The 21,917-nt window shown below is 36.3% G+C and overlaps 1 protein-coding gene across 1 annotated transcript; it reads left to right on the top strand.

Moving 5' to 3' along the window:
• Nucleotides 1-2,220: 2,220 nt before the first annotated feature.
• LOC306848042 (semaphorin-3ab-like) lies at nt 2,221-21,079 on the top strand. Its single transcript, XM_079382356.1, has 17 exons — nt 2,221-2,675; nt 7,041-7,195; nt 8,234-8,296; nt 8,410-8,529; nt 9,026-9,119; nt 9,217-9,336; nt 9,552-9,697; nt 10,500-10,614; nt 14,735-14,804; nt 16,282-16,426; nt 16,596-16,815; nt 16,921-17,009; nt 17,100-17,141; nt 17,480-17,637; nt 17,782-17,843; nt 18,598-18,740; nt 18,822-21,079. The coding sequence occupies exons 1-17, from the start codon at nt 2,576-2,578 to the stop codon at nt 19,230-19,232; spliced, it is 2,253 nt and encodes a 750-aa protein (XP_079238482.1). The 5' UTR covers nt 2,221-2,575; the 3' UTR covers nt 19,233-21,079.
• Nucleotides 21,080-21,917: the final 838 nt, after the last annotated feature.

The following is a 21,917-nucleotide window of genomic DNA, read 5'->3' as shown; positions in this document are numbered from 1 at the left end:
CCGACAGAAAATGGGCCGCCGCCCTTTCGCAATCTCGCTCTCTCTCTCTTTCTCTCGGAGAGCTTCACCCTTCTCCGGTACTGCTGCGTAAGTGCGGCGAGCCTCGCTCAAACGCCAGCCTTTATATATGCTCCTATTTTTAGCCCCAGCGCGTGAAGCTATTTTTAACCAATATGAGCTCATCGCCTTCCTGCTCATCCAATCAGAGCACAGAGGTGAGCACGTGTGTGGGCGGGAAGCACACAGAGAGAGAGATGAATAAACTCACAGCTGATGGAAACCGGCCTGGCAGCACGGGAGCGCGCAATGCCAATTTTAAAATAAAAATAAGATAAAATGAAATAATACATTATTAAACGACACATTATTATATTATACAATTAATATAATTTAAATACTAACAATTATCATTTCAAAAACACAATGTAATGACAGTAATAAAATAGCAATAAATCATTTTAATATTAAGAAGGCTTAGGTCCTATGCACTTCTACAGTACCATAACAAATTATGTTCTATCGGTTTGTTGTAGAAAGCGCTGTTTCTATGCAGTGGTGTCCTTTAACAGCATTAAAGGGCAAGATGCAGGGTAGAGAAAATGCTGAGGAAGGCAGGCTCTGTCCTGGGGGCTAAACTGAACTCGCTGAAGGTGGTGCCCAAGAGGAAGATGCTGTTCAAACTCTTAAGCATCATGAATAAACCCTCACATCCAATACATCATCACATCCAATATAGTAAGACCACATTCCCTTTAGTCTTTTCATGGACTGATGTCCCACTGAGACACGAAAAGATCATTTTATGTATGTATATAGGCTATTTATTGTTTGTCTGTGTGATTACATTGATATGTTGTGTACAACTGTACTGTAAATTACCTCCAAAAAACAAAAACAAGTGACTAAAATGTAAACTTTTTTAACTGTTCAACTGTTTTTAAATCACAAAAACTAGATTTATACAACACCGACACCTGGTGGCCAATAATCATAATCATTCTACTTCTAATTTCCACTCTATGATCGTCATAGAAATGTAGTTTTAAATTGTATAATGCTCTTAACTTTTGACGTTAAATTAAGTATATTAGCGTGTGCTGCATATTTAGTGGGATTCTCATTTAAATTATAGATAGGCTTAATTTCCTGCTCAATCCAGCTGTATAGTGACGCTCGCCCTTTTCCTGAAATTCTTGCACTAAAAAACTATTCCATAATCTTTTGGACTTGGCGATACTTCCATAGTAAATGAATGGTAATCTTTCAGCACTAATGACAGAAGCTCGAGAAGAAAAGAAAGCAATCATCTCTCAAAAGAACAAGAAACAGGTAGGCTAAAGGATAAGAGGGGATTTAAATTTGACGATTGCTTATGTATTTTAGCTAGCCATAGAAAAATGAACCTGGATGCAGATTAATAGGCCTATGTAAAACAGTTAGTATTGTAAGGTTTTTGCTCTATTTGTGTTATATTGCTCTATTTGTGTGCACGTTAATATACAAACAGGATAACCATTTCAACTCAAAACAATATTTCATGTCCTATTTATTAAGTAGCCGTGAATTAAGCAGAATAAAATACAGTTGTCCAGTCATTATCGCAAAAAAACCCCTTTAGGATAATAAAAAGCCCCCTCGGTGTAATTTGTACAGGGTTTAAGTGAACTGTGGCGTCTTATTTGAGAATTTTCTTAATTTTACTTCTTGTAATGAGGGGTGGTGTATTAAACAATAATCCTCGTTTAGTCGCTAGAGGGAGCCAACTCCACACACTTGCATCTCTTATGAGCTCAGTGATATTTTCATAATAGTAAAGAACTATGATCCTCCAGTGTGTGTGTGTGTGTGTGTGTGTGTGTGTGTGTGTGGAGGGGGGGGTACATTCTCAATTTCTTATTCTTTTGATCTTTTTGTTAATTGTTTATGTGACCTGATTCAGCTACCATTAATTCTGATGCTGTTAGATTTAATTGGAGTGTGTTGAGTGTGTGTGTGCATAAACAAGACCAAAATGAGATTTCAACAGCCATTAAGCAAATGAATCCTAAGAGAGATTCACATTCAGCAGCTGTCTTATTCTTAAAAAAAGATATGCACAGAGAGGGAGGGAGGGAGAGATGGATAGAAAGAAAGAGAGAGCGAGAGAGGGGTGGGCACAATTGGGACAGTTCCCTCCTTCCCAGCAGGGGAGTGTTTGAAAGAAAGGAGTGAATGATAAGAGACGACTGAAGGAGAGAGGGAGATCAGAAAGAGTTAAAAGATGCAGAGAGATGCAGAGGGCAAGACAATAACAGAGTGAACAAAACAAAGACAAACTCAGCCGGCAATATTATAAACACAGAAGACAGACCAACAGAGGATTCTGCTGCAACACTGACCTGAGTAGGATTATATTACACTGCACTGCACTGCACACACAAACACACACTTACGCAGAGGTGTGTGATGCTGACATCAGGTAGACACCATTCGTGTGTGTGATATTTCTGAGCAGAGCACGCAGAGAGAGAGAGTGTGTGGTGTGTGTGTTTACTCCAAGCTAGAGTCGCATAGTGTGTGTGTGTGTCAGACAGCCATGAGCAGGATGCTGGCTCTCTTCTGCTTAATTTTACTGGCGGCACCTCTAACAGACGCATGGAGACCATCACAACCACGACTGCACTTTCAACACTCAGGTGAGGCAACTGACTTTCCTGTTGATATATAGGTGTTTTCAATCTCATAACCCTCACACAAACCTTTCTGCTTTTAACATTTTAATTCAGACATTATTTGGTATGTTTATTATGACATTTTCCTCCTACAATGTAAATTATTTCAGGTTGTATTATTATTATTCATATTATTTTAAAACAATATAATTTTAAATAATTAAGAAGACTTGAGTCATTCTGACTTGATTCAATTATGTTACCATAATTAATTGAACTAATGTTCTGTTGGTCTGCATAGGACAACGCTCAGATGAAACTACTGACTTTCCATTGACTTCTATTGCTTTTCTGTTGAGCTCTTTCTATGAAAACTTTCTGCATTTATTCTTTCAACCCAGAATAAATTATTTAGTATGTTTATTAAACTATTTTCTTTCCACACTGTGGATAATTTCAGGTTTTACTATCCTTGTGGACCACAATCACACAAACATTCAGTCTTTCTATGCTGAATGAAAGACTTTCTATTCTTTCTACTGATTGGCTTCATCATTGTCTCCTCTCCACCAGTAAGCTGGTGTGTGGTGGGCGTTCTGGCGCAATATGGCTGCCGTCGCATCATCCAGGTGGATGCTGCACACTGGTGGTGGACGAGGAGATACACCCCTTACTATGTAAAGCGCTTTGAGTGCCTAGAAAAGCGCTATATAAATGTAACAAATTATTAATTATTAATTATTATGCTCCATGCAAACTCTTTCTCTCTCTTTAACCCAATTGTAATCGGCCGTGATTCAACAGGGGTATATCATGTGTGACATTGTGTAGACTGAAACTGGTTGTGTTTCTCCATGACCTAGAAAACCCTGCACAGATACATTCGTTGGTCTGTCACACCATTCTGCACATCAGGGACGACTGAGAGTGAATGTGAGAGAAAATAGAGAGAGTGTGTGTGTGTGTGTGTGTGTGTGTGTGTGTGTGTGTATGTGTGGGTGAAATGTTTGTGTTTAGAAAGTTTTAGGGGTACATAATTAATCTGTGCACATCTGTATGAATGTGTGTGTTGTGTTTACTTGGATCTTTTAATTACCCAATTAGCCTTTCATTCACGCAGTAGAGCACAAGTGTGTGTTTGTGTAAGGGAACGGCTGGTGGTTGATTATTATCCAGCTCATTTTGGCTTGATTTCCCTGATGAGATGATAAATGACAGCTCTTGAGTAGCACACACACACACACACACTGAGAATTTTGTGCCACTGGATATAAGTGAAATTAGATATCCAGTAATATGTCCAGCAGATCTATAAAATGTATTTTCCAGCTGGTCAGTTTTGATTGGTCACTTTGCAGTTGATTGGCCTTCAGAAGGTGTGATTATAACTAACACCAGCATCAATCAATTATGCACTCTAACTTCTACCAAGTGTGTGTGTCTGTGCATTTGAGTGCTATAATTATGATGTATACTCATATTCAGCCCAGGCCATAGGTCATGGTTAGTAGGTCTGACTGATGGAGAGTTGAGAAATTCCAGAACACAGCAGTGTGTGTTCACCCAGTTTATTTTAGCTGTCTGTGTGTTTATACATGAGCCTTGTGTTCTTCCGTCACAGACTTATAGTCGCACCTGTTAACATTTCTACCACACACATATGAACGTGCCAGCTGGTGGATTGAGAAGTAATAGCTGATAACTCAATTTGCACAGGAAGTGTGGACTGTTTGTTCTTGTCTGCCTGTAGGCTACTATGGAAAAAGTTGTGCCCAATACAATACACCTTAACATACCTCCATCTACACGTGTGGTAGAGAGGTGTGTGCTTGTGAACAGGTTTTTGGAAGTCCATTTTACACAATACACATTACATTTGATACCCATTTTAATTCAGTTGGATTCAATTACAATTAATTCACAAGCTCTTGATTCAGTTCAATTAAATGTTCAATTTGTTTGCTTATGAAAAGAATCTCTTTCAGCGAATGCATTATGTTAGCATTATCTATATACTATAGTATTTATTAATATTTTAAATTAGTTTTAATATTTATATTTTCTTTTCTTTTTCTAGCAATTTTGTAATTTTTAGTAGTTTTTATTTTTTATATTTCTTTTTTCTTTAACATATTGATTTCAGTTTTAATTTGAGTAATTTTAATGAATGATAAGAGACGACTGAAGGAGAGAGAGAGAGTGTGTGTGTGTGTGTGTGTGTGTGTGTTTACTCCAAGCTAGAGTCGCATAGTGTGTCAGACAGCCAATTTTAATACTTATTTTAGTTATAAAGGCAACATGTCAAATTTAATGCTTTTCATCTAATATTTACATTTTATTTTTTTATCCCAAATTACAAAAACAATTTGTAACAGTTTTAGTTTTAGCTAACAACAAGTGTTTCAGTGCAAGATAGTTTCAGACCGATTCAAACAGTGCGTCGTAATTATTCACGAAAAGAACCGAGTCGAAAGAGTCATTTGTTCACGAATCGGACTGCAGCAGTTGAGTCTTGTCTTTTTTTAAAATCACACTGAATACAGACCGGAAACTCACATTCACAGTAAATTTGGTATCCATAAAATGAAGAATGTGAATAATCATAAAACACGATTTATACCAGTTTTAACCTAACGTTACACGTTGTTGCTAGTGCGCTCTTGCACTCATGTGCATGTTTATGTAAAAGTTAGCTAATGTTTCTTAGCTTTGTCACACGCTTCATATTTGCACTAATCGAGTAATTCCACATCAGTCTCTCTCATGACTGAGGTAATCTAATGTTCAGATACACGCTCACAGCTTGTGTGTGGTTAAATATACAGCGCTAGGTCTGTATGTGGCTAAATATACCCTCAGCTGGTCATAGAATGATGGACAGAAGGGCTTGTGACTCACTTTGTGTTCATGTGTGTGTGTGTGTAAGACCGAAAAACGACAATTGTTGCTGTACTAATTGTGTAAGACCAGAATGTCTCACTGTTTGTCTAATTTTGTTTATGGCTAAAAAGGTCATGAGTCAAACTGATTACAGTCTGGGGCTACCAGGTTCTAGACCACCTAGTCATGAAATCTCCCTCTCTTCCTGTTAAACACACTTGAGACAGGTGGAATACCAGCCCGTAATCCATCAGAGTGATTTTAGCACACACACACACACATACACACCCTTGTTACCACAGCAGCTGGGGGCAGAAAGGGGGCAATGGTGCCACTACGAAAGAGCCAGGAATGTGTGTGTGAGGTTTCAGGCTGTGACAGATTGTGTGCATGTCCCTCGTGACAGCTGCATTTTTTTAGTGTGTGTGGGTGAGTGAGAGAATATTTTAAATGAGAGATCAAGATGCAAACTCAATATAATATTTGCATTTTGTTTTTTTCTTTCTTTTTTTTGGTGTATTACAATATTATCTGCTGCACTCTCACTGTAATTAATTGATTTCCTATGATTCAAGGCATGTTTTCAATCTTTTTGTCTATTCTATTCATCTCATGCGTTATTTTATCTCTGTCTGTCTCATCGGCTGTTCATATTTTTGAACAGGTTATTCTGCCCAAAGGTGAGACTGTCTGGTCAACATATGGGTTTATATGAGTTCATTGTGTTTAGGAAAAGTACAGAATAAAATGTTACTCTGGTGGACAGCTTTAAATGTATTTAAAGAAATAGTTTATCCACAAAAATAAACATTCGATCATCACTTACTCATCCTCATGTTGTTTCAAACCTGTGGTTTGGCTTTATGTCTTCCACGGAGCACAAAGGAGATGTTTTGGTTGCATCTGGAGCTTTAAGGTTTTAAAAAGGATGCAAAAGTGAAAGAGTACATCTGCATGATGCTCTATATTCCAAGTCATATGATAGCTTTGTGTAAGAAAAAGAGGTCAAATTTAAGTCATTATTCACTGATCTTCTTCTCCTCCAGTGGGCTTCTTAATTAATGGAACTGGATCATTGAGCCATTGAGTTTTCAGTTATTTCCACTGAATGCTAATTTAAAATTCAGTCTGTTCCACACATAAAGCTGTCATACAACTTCAGAGGAATTGGGATATAGCACATGAGTTGTAGATTTTAGATTTTATGATATGGCTATTTTAGATCTTGACAGCCTCATTCATTGTAATTCTATTGTAAACTGACCACAATAGTCTTCAGAAATTCACCCTCTGTTGCATGGCAGAAAGAAACCCTCATTCTCTGTTTTTTCCTTTCCCATAAAAAACAATAAAGCTGAAATTAATTTCCTTTATTGGCCTGTCAGAAATAAAGGAGTTGTGATGGAAAACAGCAATGCCGCATATTTGCCAAATTCAGCCGCGAGGGTCTCCTCATAATAGAAATGTATGAAATAATCTGTTCACTTTCTCTCTGTCTCTCTGTATTAGAGCTGGTGCGAAGCGGCAGGCTCATGTCTCTCTCTGTGCCTGCTGGGGATCTGAACTCTCTGCTGCCAGATGAAGATGGTCGTCGTCTTTACATCGGCATGAAAGACCACCTGCTGTCCACCAGCCTGGATGATATTACTCAAACCCCCCGCAAGGTATGTACACACCCAAACACACAGGCTCGCATGTATTCCTCATATTCTTAAATAAGGGAAATTCTGTCATTATGTTCTCTCTTTTTTATGTGTAACACAAAAGGAGATGTTTAACAAAATGTTAATGCTGCTCTTTTCCATACAATGAAAGTGTGGGCTGTGACGCTCAGGACATCAAAAACCACCATAAAGAGCTTGTATTTTACACAAAACTATGATAGCATTAGAAGACTTGAAATATATCATATAGAAATCAAATGAACTCATGTTATAGTATTTTTATGGTATTTTTGGAGCTAGACAGTCCCTGGTCACCATTCACTTTCATTATATGGAAAAAAGCAAGCTGAGAGTAGTAAATAAGAAGAATTTTAGAGAGATAGTTTAGTTCACCCAAACATGCTGTAGTATCAAACAAGAAAGCTTTTACTAGCAGATTCTTAACTGCAGAAATTTGTCCCAGGCTAAAAAACATTTTCCATTCGCATTGAAATTGAAAAACATGATTTGTGTATGATTGGTTTTCAAACAAACTTTTGTTGCATGCTGTGAGTGTGAAAGTCTGTGTGAATAAGTGTGTGTGTGTGTGTGTGTGTGAGCCCATCCCTGCTTGTCTGCATAACTTAGTGTGTATTCATAATGATTTCATCTGAGTAATGCCAGGGTGGCATTCAACTGTAATTCCTCACATGCTACATGATGAAATCAGCATATGAAGAGTTTATTTGCAAAAACAGATAACTTTTTTAAATTTTCAAAAATCATGTTTTTTATTATGTTATCATGTTCTTATTGTGTTTTATTGTGTTAGTTAGCAGTATGTGTTAGTTAACCTAATCAAAATAACTCAACTGCAGTTTGATTGAGATTAATTGGAATGCACAATGAAAAAACTTGATTATGAGTTGTTATCTGTTTTTGCAAATGAGCTCTTCATATGCATCAACATTTAATATGACTAAAAGGAGCTTTTATGCAGACTTGTGCACCAGATTAGATTCACATCTGTGTGTGTCTAATATGTGTGCTGTATTTCAGATTTACTGGCCTGCAAGCCCAGATCGGATCCAGAACTGTATAATGGCGGCAAAAAACCTGCAGGTAAAACATAATTTTATGAAATGCAGCTTATTTAGAGAGCTTTTCTTGAACTGTTTAATTACAGACAAAATAAATTCAATCCTCACTGTGATAGTTTTCTTTTTATGTCACAGACGGACTGTGCAAACTTTCTGCGTGTGTTAGAGCTGTATAACCAAACACATCTTTACGCCTGTGGGACTGGAGCGTTCAACCCTCGCTGTGCCTTCATCCCCACCAACCTCTTCCTCAGGGTAAAGGACTACATTTCCCATGCATGCATCTCTTTCACATAAACTCTTCCTTTTGCAGCATGTAGTATGCTGTGCATTCATCTTGTAGTTTTTAAAGAAAAAGTAATTAAATATAATTTATTAAAATAAAAAACTAAATTTTTTTTAATAAAATAAAAATAGTTTTTCATACATATCTAAACAAAGTAAAACAAAATCAAAATAATTAAAATATTCTTAATTATTTAAATTAAACTAAAAGGTGTTACATATCCAAACAGAAAAAAATAAACATTATTTATTTAAAATAATTAAAGTATACTTTTTAATTAAAATAAAAAAGTTTCATACAGAACAAAAAATATTTTGAGATAATTAAAATAATGAATAATAATTAGATATTTTTTTTATTATTAACATAAAAACGTTTCATACAGACCAAGACATCGTTAAAGGATTAATTAGTATAAGCAAAAATAAGCAATTTGAACGGTAAACAATGTAATGGGAATTTCAGGCCGAGGAACAAATGCTGCAGTATGAAGACACTGAATCAGGGAAGGGAAAATGTCCTTACGATCCTCACCAGAGAACAGCTACCACCATCATAGGTAAGACAGTATGTTTATAGTTTGTGTGTAGTTTGTCTGTTTGTGTGAGAACATGCCAGTGTAACTCTGATCGAAATCTTCATGCATGTTTGTTCAGATGGAGAGCTGTACGCTGGCATCTCATCTGACTTTCTAAGCCATGATACTGCTTTTATTCGGAGTCTGGGGGAGCGACATGCGATTCGCACCGAACAATACGACTCTACATGGCTGCAAGGTGATATGTGCATGTACAACCACACATACACCTGAGCTAACTAACACTTACTCTCACACTTACAAAAACACACTCACCAGGTTGTTGACAGCAATTAAGGATGCAGTGTGTTCTATCAGTTAAACACAAGAAAATTGGACCATATTGTTTACACAATAACAGATGTAGGCCTATGTGTTAGTTAACTGTATTTTTGTCTCTCTCGCTCTCTCCAGGCGCTGAATTCGTACATGTTGCAGAGATGTCAGAGAGTGATAATGAGGAGGATGATAAGGTGTATGTGTTCTTTACTGAGCGCGCCCAGGAAGCAGAGGGGGCTGCTGGGAAGGTCCTCTATTCTAGAGTGGCTCGTGTCTGCAAGGTATCTAATAGTGTGTTCCTACATGCCTAACTGCACTTGTGTGGCTCCTGTGCCTGTATGACCACCTTTGTGAATCTGATAGGATGTTCTGGGTGATATGTCTCTGACTGTTCCTCTGGTGGATTTCTGTCATTTTCATATGAAATATTGACAGAATTATATAGTATATACTTACGGTTTTTATTAAAATGCAAAAGTGTTACATACAGAAATAAAAATAAATGTAATATTAGTAAAATGTATTAGTATTGGTATTATGTATTTTTATTACAATAAAAGATGCTATTAGAAATAAAACAATATAGTATTTTCTTGAAGTAATTAAAATACACTTAATTTTTAGTGAAATAAAAAGTGTTCCAAACAGAATATCCAAAGCAGAAATCAAATGAATTATTTTTTCATTGAAATTTCTGTCTGGTGGATTTTTTTGTCATTTTGATATCACAAAAAATTATTAATAAACTTACAAAAAGTACTGTAGTGGTACCATGTTAAAGGGATAGTATCAGATGTTAATACCTTTTGTGTATGTTATTGAATATAATGATTACCATATTCATTTAATAGGGTATTTACATCTACATCAAAGAACATGCCAAAAACCACAGTATTAACCTAGTACGTCTAAAAATCATGGTACTAGCATAGTATATATCCAAAAACATGATATTACTGTGGTACATGTCCAAAAAATATGGTAGTAACGTGGTACATGTGCAAAAAAACATGGTATTACTGTATGTAGTATTGTAGTATGGTACTACATTGGTGTGTTTATATCTCTTTCTCTCTTTTTCAGAATGATATTGGTGGTCAGCGTAGTCTGGTTCATAAATGGAGCACCTTTCAGAAAACTCGTATTGTTTGTTCCGTACCAGGACCCGACGGCATACAGACACACTTTGACAAACTCCGTGAGTAATACACACACCTTCAGATAAATGTCACACACAAAAACATTTCACTCCCACTTGATTACCTAATCAAAGTTTAAGCATAATCTCTCAAATTAAACAGGGCTTTGAGATAACCTTGTACATATTTTAGAATATAATTTATGCTGTTGATGCTGTGTGTGTGTGTCATATGCCCAAACTTCCCTGATTTATGGAACAAAGTTTATCAGTAGAGTCACATACACACATACACACACCACACCACACACAGACTCAGACAGAAACCGGTTTCTTATCAATCAGTCTGTGTAAACAAAGACCTTGCATAGAATAAACAATTCTTCAATCCTCATTCTGACTGAAGTTTTACTGTAGTCTCATACTTATATATCTATAAGATATACACGTTACAGCACATACAGTACGTTGAGATGTTCATCTCAGTTATCAGTGACGACTACATTGAAGATAGCACGTCCCCTAAACTATTCCACCCAAATATGATATAAAACAAGCAATAATCAGAAATCAAGAATGGGTTCCATATTGGAATATATTCCATATTGGCTACTTTATCAAATCTGCAAGCGGCTCTGAAAGGAACTATTCATTGTCCAGTGCCATGGCAATCTTTAAACAGCTGAGTTTATGTAATTTGTTTAACTCAGTGCACATCCACAGTTATGTTCAAGTGTTAGGGACTTGTGAAATGTGTTTATTTCTTAGCCTGCCAAAGTATTTAGAACATCCAAAACTGCTTTGTTCTGGTTGGTTAACACAATGTTTACTTGTGACTGTAAACATTTTCTGATGATTATATAATGTAAGCATGCTGTAATGTGAATATGCATCTCATCTTAGCTGCCCTATGGTGGTAATCTATGAGAATTCTGTTCTCTGTCTTGTTTACATTGTGCTCTATGGCCTCTAAAGCACTACATCTCCTATAATCTCCCCCTGCATCAGGGACCCTCATCTTGCCATAGCTATGATGGGCCAGACCACACTGCAGTCAGTGAATGTGAATCAGGAATAGCGAGTTTATAGATTGTATAAAGAAACGTGAATAAACTGACGATTTGATGTGTCCGATACAAGTTGAGAACTGCCAGGTTTCTGGAAGAGTAGAGTTAGAATTGTAAGATATTGAGAAATATGGAACAGATGCAGCTTTAGATCTTTAAGAAAAAATCGTCTGGCGTGTGTTTTGGTATGCAAGATTGAAGGTACTCCACTATGCGTCACGGTTTGGTGTAAATAAGTTTAGATAATGTCTGTGTTTGTGTGTGTGGAGGTGATGCTGCCAGTTTCTGTGGCTGTGATTTTGAAGCTGAACTGAATTAGTGTATGATATGTTTTGGATTTTAAATAATGTTCAGTTGATTCACTGAGTTGGTGTGTTTATTAGCTGAAATTCAGCTAGATTAGTTTTGAAAGCTTTGTGTTTATGTGTGTGTGTACATGTACAGTGCCGATCAAAAGTTTGGGGTAGGGAAGATTTTTGATTTTTTTTTAAAAAGTAAAAACTGCAATGTTGCGAAATATTATCACAATTTAAAATAACTGTTTTTTATTTGCATAAATTTTTAAAATGTAATTATTCCTGTGATGGCAAAGCTGAATTTTCAACAGCCATTACTCCAGTTGTCAAAGCTATGTTTCCATCCACCTATTTTTATGCGCATTTTTTAATATCGCATAAAAAACCGCTGGATGGAAATGCCAAGATGTGCATAAATTCTAAAAATGCACATAAAAATGTATGCGCACAATTGAGTAGGATAAACGTTTTAACCGATAACAAAAAATGCGCATAAAACTACGACGGAAACACATTTACCGAATAAATTCCACCATGCGCATCAAAAAGGCTTGTGACTTTTCACGATGAGACAGGATAACTTGACTAACCAGTGGACCGATTTTGTTGCACAGCATTTGAAATGTTGTTTTGGTTTTTCTGAAATGCCTGAGCAAAGTCTTTCATCAAAGTATTTTTGTATAATTTTATTACACGACTATGTTCCCAAACAGCAGGCATCTACCTCCGAAAAAAATAGTGTTTCGTCTGCTTGCTCTGAAGTAATTCATCATATATGAAAATTATTGTATTAAGTTGCTTCTCCTACTTTTTTTTTGGGTGATATATATAGTGCCAGTTTATCAGGAAACGATTTTGTTCTCTTTGACTCGTTGGAGGGAAACAGTGCTTTAATGTTTTATGCGATATTCCAGTTTTGCACATAAGTTAAATTTGAGACATAGCTAGTCTTACAAGATCCTTCAGAAATCTTTATAAATTGATTTTGATGGAGAGAAGGACAATTGGTATTTACATACATATTGGCTCTAAACAGTTTAATGTTATATATTTCAACACAGATAGTAAACACTAATTAACACCTAATGAGTACTTTAGGATATTATTCCTTATGGTTATATACAGAAGTTTTGTCACAAAGTGACCTAATTTTCTTGAGTTCACACTGAATGTTTTACATTTTTGAACCACATGATGATAAATATATCTTAGTGCACAAGTGCATGTGCCATTTGTCTTGGTGGTCTGCTGAATGTTTTGAAGGCTGCCAGTATCTGTGTGTGTGCATTTTCACGTCTACGGTGGCACCCCCATCCTGTTTCCACATAATCTACTGGCTACCTCAGGATGAGGATGAGGGAGGAGAGCAGGAGAGTCGGAGGTTAGGAGGGATAAGGACGGATAGGGGCAGGATAGAGAAGTGTCAACAAGTGCAGGGCAGACAAAACTATCTGCCCTCAAGGAGAACAAAAGCTTTTGTTGGATGAAATTGACACAACTATAGCGTCCCTGCAAAAGTGAAAGAGAAGAAGAGCCAGGGAATAGGGGGTAGTGAAAACAATCTGAAGGAGAGAGAGGGGAGGTTGAACAGAAATGAGGGATAGTAATGGGATTGAGAGGGAAAGAGGGAGTGTGAATGCTTAATTAAAGGGATTCTTTTGGTTTGTGTGTTAAATATGAGGGAAAATGGAGCGTTGTGTTTATGTGTGTGGTTTTAGCCCAGAGCTGTGTGTAATAAAGATTTCAACCATTTTATAGTAGGCTACTGATCTAGTTTATGTTCTCAGTTTTTAACAGTTTACAAGAGTCAGTAAATCTATCTCAGGTTTCAAAAGCATATCCACGTAGCGTGAATGTTTAACACTGTGGTTTCCAACTGGTGGGTTGTGCCCCATTTCTTTTATTATTTGATCAAACTCGCTAAGATATTTTAATGCTTTTTTAAAAAAATGCTCCTATGCTCACCAAAGCTGCATTTATTTGAACAAAATTAGAGTATAAGATCTTTCAGAAATCAATCTAATATGCTGTTTTTTGGTACTCAAGTAACATTCCTTATTATCAATGTCGAAACCAGTTGTGCTGTTTAATATTTTTGTCAAAACGGTAAAATTTTTTAGGATTCTTTTATAAATTAAAGTTCAAAAGAACAGTGTTTATTTGAAATAGAATGTTTTTGTAACAATGTAAAATTCTTTACTGTCATTTTTGATCAATTTAATGTCCTTACTAAATACATACATTCATTTCTTTTTAAAAAAAGCAGTCATATTGACCCCACTCTTGCATATTGTTTGGCCTATGAAGTTCATGGTCATTTACATGTTACATTTTTGTTGACTTTTATAGTTTAAAAAAATATTTTTTATTGTTTTAGGCCATCACTTATTGTCCAGTGTAAAAGTTGGGTCCTGAATCAAAACCAGTTGAGAACCACCATCTTGAGTGTGTGTATGTGTGTTTGATTTGATAAGGCGTTTGATCATATCTGACATGGCTGGAATGTGAGAATGCAAAAATGATCTAGCATACCCCCAACAGCACAAGTTTATTGTGAAGATATAGGTGTGTGTGTGTGTGTGTATGTGTGTGTTTGTGAACAGAAATGAAACTACAAAAATGCTGCGTTATACACGTTTGTTTGTATGAGAAAAAGAGTGTGACAGGTAAATATTATTTTCATGAGTTTATACAGCCTTGAGAGGAAACTAGAGACCACACACACACACACACACACACACACACTCTTTCTCATTTACATTGACTGAAGCACAAAGCATGTGTAATATTCTAAACCTGTTTTCTGTTTTTCTGTAGAGGATATTTTCATTCAGCGGGAAAAGGACAAAAAGAACCCCCTCATCTATGGGCTCTTCACCACTACCAGGTGACTCTTACAAATTTACTTGGAATCAGATTTTAAACATTTCACTGTAATAAATCACATTTGGAGACCAAAAACATAGACATTAAAAAGTACATTTCTGTCATTTACTCATTTCACTTTCTTTAAAAAAACAATCCTTTGAGATTGTCCTTGAATCCTTTGAGACGAAAAGAGATGTTTAGCAGAATGTTGGTGCTGCTCTTTTCCATTAAAAAAAACCCTGAATGGTGACTAGGGACTGTCAAGCTCCAAAAATGACAAAAATCACCATCAAATTAGTCCATATGACTTATGTGTTACATTCCAGGTCTTCTAAAGCTGTTTAAAAGACTTGTCTGAGAAAAAGTCTTGAAATTTAAGCTGTTCTACATTAATCAATTTTAATAATAAATTAAGAAACTTTCAATTCAAAACAAAATTTTTTAAAATATCTGTAAAATCTTTTTAGAAATAAATTAATTTATTAATGTTATTCAGCAAGGATCAAAAGTGACAGCTAATCAGCATATTAGAATGATTTCTAAAGGATTATGTGACACTGAAGACACACACACACACACACACACATTTGTTTTAAATAGCTGTTTTACACATATGACTTGTAACCAATCATCAGTCACTAAATTTGAAAATTATGATTATGATTTTCAGTGAATAACAGAACAACTTACATTTCAGTCTGTTCTGCTCACAGAGTAATTGTATGGCTTCAGAAGTGAAGTTACTACTGTAGTGGTAATTTTATAATGCTGTTTTGTCGTTTTTGGAGCTTGATGGCCCCTGATCACCCTTCACTTTAATTGTATGGAAAAGAGCAACGTGCACATCATGACAGCCCTGTGTATGTATGTGGTTAAGGGTGTGGATAAAATTGCAGTATTACTGAGTCATACTTTCCAGCTGGCCTAAGATGACATTAATGATGCACCCATAACACATTAGAAGTTGAACCAATTTTACATCAGCTATGTCAAATAGCATATGCCTTCATCTATCTTTGTGAAAATGTGTGTGTCTGCCTAAGGTTTTGGAGAGGGTTGCGCAGGGTGGAGTGCACAATGAAGCATGGATATAGAAAAAGCTGTATGGAAAGAGTGACAGTGTTATTGCTCTCTGCTGAGCTGTTCCACTGAGTGTGTTAAATCTCTCAGAGACTCGTAGACTGTAGCTTTCACGGCAGACCCAGATTCAATTCAGTTCAGATCAGGTGACATTTTACCCTCACCGAGGAGTCTGTGCCTTACTGGCGACTGGCTTCACGCTTGAACTGAATTGCCACTTTCATTTGTGCCACCAAAGCTTGGTTTTAATTGGATTTATGTCTGTTGAAAAGCATGTAGGTGAACTGAATAAGATGAATTCTGTTGTTTTGATACATTGTGATTGCTAGTTGATCCTGTCTACTTACAGTATATCTCTCAATCAATTAATAATTCATGTTTCTATTTTAATGTGTGTTTGTTTCCTCTCCCAACAGCAATGTCTTGAATGGATCCGCTGTGTGTGTTTACCGCATGCAGGACATTATTAGAGCTTTTAAAGGAAATTTCCTTCATAGGGAGGGTCAGCAGTACAAGTGGACAGAATATACAGGCAGAGTTCCCTATCCTAGACCTGGCACAGTGAGTGTTCCCATACGATAAGAAGATTTTTTATTTTTATGATTACGGACTATATTAAAATTCTAATCGTTTTCTTTGATTATAATAAAAAGAAAAGACTAAAAACTAAAATCAATCAGGTGAAAATCTAATTCTGGACCATAATACTGAGTTTTCTGTCAATCTTCAGTGTCCCAGCAGCACATATGGAGGGTTCAAATCAACAAGGGAATATCCTGATGAGGTCATCTTTTTTAGCCGCACACATACTTTAATGCAGGAAGTGGTACATCCTCTCGGACGTCATCCTTTGCTAATCAGAGTGGGCGTGGCTTATAAACTGACCCGCCTCCTTGTGGACAGAGTGGAGGCGGTGGATGGACAATATGACGTGCTGTTCATTGGTACAGGTGTGTGTTTGTGGTGAATTCTACAGTAAATTAGGTTTGCTGAATTTTTGACAGACCTGTCTATTTAGTTTGTAAATATTGTGTGTATTGTATGTTTGTATTCAGATTCGGGCCTGGTTCTGAAAGCAATTCACCTGCCTAAAGCCAACGGACAGAATCAGGAGATCACTCTGGAACAGCTGCAGGTTTTTAAGGTAAAATCTCTCCAGCTTTAACATTCCAGATTCATATGGATGAACTTTTGAGCTTGAAGCATTAACTGCTCATCTCCTGTCACTCAACAGAACAAGTCACCAATCACTGCCATGACGCTGTCCAAAAAAAAGGTACCATGTTCATCACTGGAAGCAGACATACACAAACATATACATGTAAGATACACCGACACCCTTTTATAAACCTTCCCATCTTGTCGTCATGGCAACGTGAGATGGTGGAAGATATTTAAAATGAAACTGTGAGTTTTCACACATTTGTTCCATGAAACATTCACTGAAACCTGAAGATGTGGGATGGAAAGAGCTCTGTAATTCTGGAGCTGTATATGAGAATGTGGTTTAGATTTTTGCGTTTCTGGCCCAGTTTTCCTGCTTACTGAAAAAAAGCGATAAACAGTATCACACACGCCCATATTAATGTGTGTGTGTGTGTGTTTTACTTCCAGCAGTGGCTGTTTGCTGGATCAGCAGAGGGTGTGGTTCAATTGGGTCTGTTCCACTGCGATTTTTACGGCCAAGCCTGCGCTGAATGTTGTCTCGCTAGAGACCCATACTGCACCTGGGACGGCCACTCTTGCAGCCCTTACATGCCAACTGCACGCAGGTGACACACATCTCACACTTGTATGGGCAGCTTGTTTGATACAATCCATTACATCAGCAGTTTCCTGTACACTGAAACCGGAAAGCATTGGTATTTGGGATATCTGAAATAAATCTGATCTGAAACATTCCTCCCTGTCTGCAGAAGAAACATTCGTCAGGTTAATGATGATGGCAACCCGCTGAACCAGTGTGTCAGACAGGGAGGTAAGAGACACAGGCAACCAGACATTTACTATTGCTAAACATCCTGCTTTGGAACAGCACTGTCAGTTTTGTTTTTATTTATATATTTTTATTATTTCATTCATTGCTCATTAAATCTGGGTGGAAACTGAAAGGTTGAATAAACGGTCACCATTTGGGCCTTTAGAAAAACACTTGCAATTAATGTAAAGTACTTCAATCTTAAAAATGCAGTGCTTGTGGTGTGAAATGCCATGTGTATATGCATAATACATTCAATAATAAAAAAAAAGATAATAATAAATGTATGTATATATATATATATATATATATAATTCATTTTTGTAATTCATATTTGTAATTTTAATTGTAATTAATAATAAAAAATAATGTGAAATGCCATGTGTATATAATATGCATATAATAATTCATAATTCATTAAAATAATTCATTAAAAAATAAAATAAAATACATGATAATAATAATAATAATGATAAAATAATTTTATGTGAGAAATGCCATGTACACATAGGCCAACAATTATTTAAAACTATAATAGTAATGATAATAATAATAAAATATTATTATGTGAGAAATGCCACGTGCATGTGCACATTATTATTTAAAACATTAGTTTAATTATTTATAATAATAATTGTTGTTGTCATTATTATTAAATTATTAATTTTAAATGTAAATGTAATTGAAATACCTAATTCTTTCATTTAATTTATGTATTCGTTTCATTTGGCTTATTCTATTCATTGTTATTCAGCTGGTCTTCAGGTGGACGCAGAGGAGAAGACACAAGTTGTTGCCTTGGGTAATAGCACCTATCTGGAGTGTCTATCCAAATCTCACCATGCCACGGTCACCTGGTTTAAAGACATCGGCGAGAACAGCTTGGAGCAGCATAAGGTACATGCACACTCATGCATGCACTCTAGAAACATCATCAAATATTAAAATGTCTCTAAATTTGAACCTTCTGTCTTCCAGATCACATCTGGGGAGCAGCTGGTTGTCATTGACAGGGGCATCCTCATTCCCCAGGCTGAGCTCAATCATGGTGGCATTTATCATTGTCAGCTTGAAGAGCATGGATTCCGCTGGACAGCTGTCACTGTTCGTTTAATTGTGTGGAGCCCCACACTGCACTCCACCCTTGTCTCCACCCAGCCATGGTACCAGGATGTGATGGCATTGATCAACCATGGCAAACTGGAGCGACACTGCAAAGACCTCAGTCAGCGTCACAACAACAAGGAATCAGGGAACCACAAGCATAACAAACAGGACAGAAAGAGAGCAGACCGGCACAGGCACAGAGGAGGGGGAGAGAAAGGAAGGGGGCGGAAGAACCGCAGCCGAATGCAGAGTTCAGCACAGAGGCTGCCGAGGAGTGCATAGACCGAATCACAAGTGTTTAAAAAGCTGCTCAAAACAAAAGAATATAGCAAAACATGCAATATACAGTATATACACAGTACATATCACAGCATCATATTAACAGACATTTGCTTTGTTTCAAAACCTAATGAGCTCCCTGCATGCAAGTTTAAAAAAATACATGCAAGATGGGGGATGACGAAAGAAAAATGTTGATACTTATATTTTATTCAATTCATTTAAAGAAGTGTATCAATATAGAGTGATCCAAAGTTTGGGTGCAGCAAGATTTTTGCATTAAATTGATTAAAAGTGATAGTAAAAATATGATTACAAAAGATTTAGATTTCAAGCAAATGCTGATCTTTTGATCTCTATTCATCAAAAAATTGTAGCACCTTTTCCACAAAAGTATTAATCAGCACAGCTGTTTTCATAATTGATAGTAATAATAAATGTTCCTTGAGCACCAAATCAGCAAATTAGAATGATTTCTGAAGAATCATGTGACACAGAATATTGGAGTAATGGCTGCTGAAAATTCAGCTTTGCCATCACAGCAATAAATTACTTTTAGAAAATATATTAAAATAGAAAACAGTTATTTTACTGTATTTTTGACCAAATCCATGCAGCCTTGGTGAGCATGAGACTTTACTTCTTACTTACCCCAAATTTATTAAAAGTATTATTTTACCAAATATTTCATGTGTGCTATGACATGCTAACTGAAAACATCATTGCATGTCAAGAATATCCGTGTGTTGTCCAGAATTGTAGAATGTCAAATCTCTTAATCTCTTAATGAGTTCAGTGACAAGAAGAATGCTTCCTATCTAGGCAATGAGGCAGCTCACTAGGTTTTGGAACAAAGCTAGTATCTGAATCATATGAAGGATTGTTACCAAGCAAATTAAGAATGATCTGGTGGTCAAGAAGAAGTGTTTACTTTAATATTAAAATCCAATTGATTATTTGAGGACTGTGTTAAGCATATCTGGCAAATCTTTTAAGGCAAGGGAGTGTCCCCAAATTATCCTCTGTTGAATAGAAGACAAATCTTCCAAAGTTAGGGAGCATCTTAAAATGTTCTTTGTTTAAAAAGACTTCAGTGTTGATGGCACTTTTTTATCTGTACTGAAATGTATTGCCTTATTTATCTTTCATGGTATTTATTTTCCTTGTGTTTCTGTGCTTTGTGTTTACATCGTCTTGCATTTTAAGTGTGAAAATTGTACATGGTATTATTTTTTTTTTAGTATTTAAATAGGGTGTAATTCTTTCTCTGACGTCACTCATTAAGGTTTCAAGACATTTATTTAAGCAAAAGTCCCAAAATGCAGCAGATGAACGATGTGTTTCTCTGGGGATCGATGGAGGCACAAAGGGTGTGTTATTTTACTGGTTACTTTCTTCTGTACATGGACAGATGCACGACTGCCAAGAAGTTTGGCACCCGCCATGAAAGGCCTCCATTCAGAAGGATGGAAAACGGAAAAGTAAATCAAGAAAAAATGATTTAAAGGCTTTAAAGTACAGTACAAACAGAGAGAGAAGAGGAGCAAATTCAAATGCGGTCAGACCCATACCACATGACAGAGACAGAAGCAGTGTATATGTTGGAGCAGCTCGGTTTGCCAGGAGACTCAAACAAAACTCAAATTTTGTTAACAGTCATAAAATAAACAAAGAAAATGTAGAATAGATGTTTCGTGTTCATGTTTTACATATGAAGTAAATCCTGCCCTCAATTATTTAAACCTTGTGAATCGTGTGACTTTGTCTTACCTTTAACTGTAAATCTGGTGTTCATTAATGGACTTTGAACCTTGAATAAAGTGTTTTGGAAGACTCTCGTGAAATTGAGCGAAAAAGAACAGTATTACTTAATGTATTCCACTTTGTAATAATAATAATAACATCCATACATTGCTTTATACAGTACCAGAAAAATGACTGCATTAGTATTACACAACAACCCAACATTTGACGTGTTCTATCTGAGTCTTTTAAATCCAAGAAACATTCCTGCTCTAAACAGAAAACCATCACTGATATATCATCACAGTCAAAGATTTTTCGTTTTGTTTTTGGTCTGTATAATATAAACAGAAACACTCTCACATGCACAAACATGTGCTGGAATTTTCTCTGGCCACTGCTTGCTGTGTGACAAGCATTTGAATTCCATGAGCACATCAGTGTATATTGCATCCTACTTATATATGAATTGACACTGGGAAATTGACTAGGAGGGTTGCCTTGGTTACAGCTGCCCCTTAAAACACTCACAGAACCGAATACCAAATAGACTTGGAGAGCCTATATGTGAGTAAATGAGATTGGTGATGCAAATAACTGACGGGGAGAGGCTGGAAGAGTAACACAAAGAAAGTGAGAAAAATTGCACTATTTTATGTTAAGGAAGAAGACTGCCTTGATGTTGCTCAATATTTACAAGAAATCAAGACATTTACCATCTTAATACACTTTCTTGATCTTATTTAGCACAATTATTCAGCATATATTATACCACAGTGTAAAGAAAGAAAGAAAGAAATCTTATCAAAGTATAGCCTAATAATTTTCTCCACCTCTGAAACGACTTTCCTTTTCAGCTGATGTCACCTCAAATTGTCATTTAGGTATGTTTTGGTCTACTGCTTTAGTCGCCAATAGTTTCATGTTGACTACAGTCCCCTAAAG

This window comes from Barbus barbus (genome assembly GCF_936440315.1).
Source record: "Barbus barbus genome assembly, chromosome: 28".
NCBI classification, from domain to species: Eukaryota; Metazoa; Chordata; class Actinopteri; order Cypriniformes; family Cyprinidae; genus Barbus; species Barbus barbus.
The sequence above is the reverse complement of the archived record's forward strand: the minus strand, read 5'-3'. Positions and strand labels throughout refer to the sequence as shown.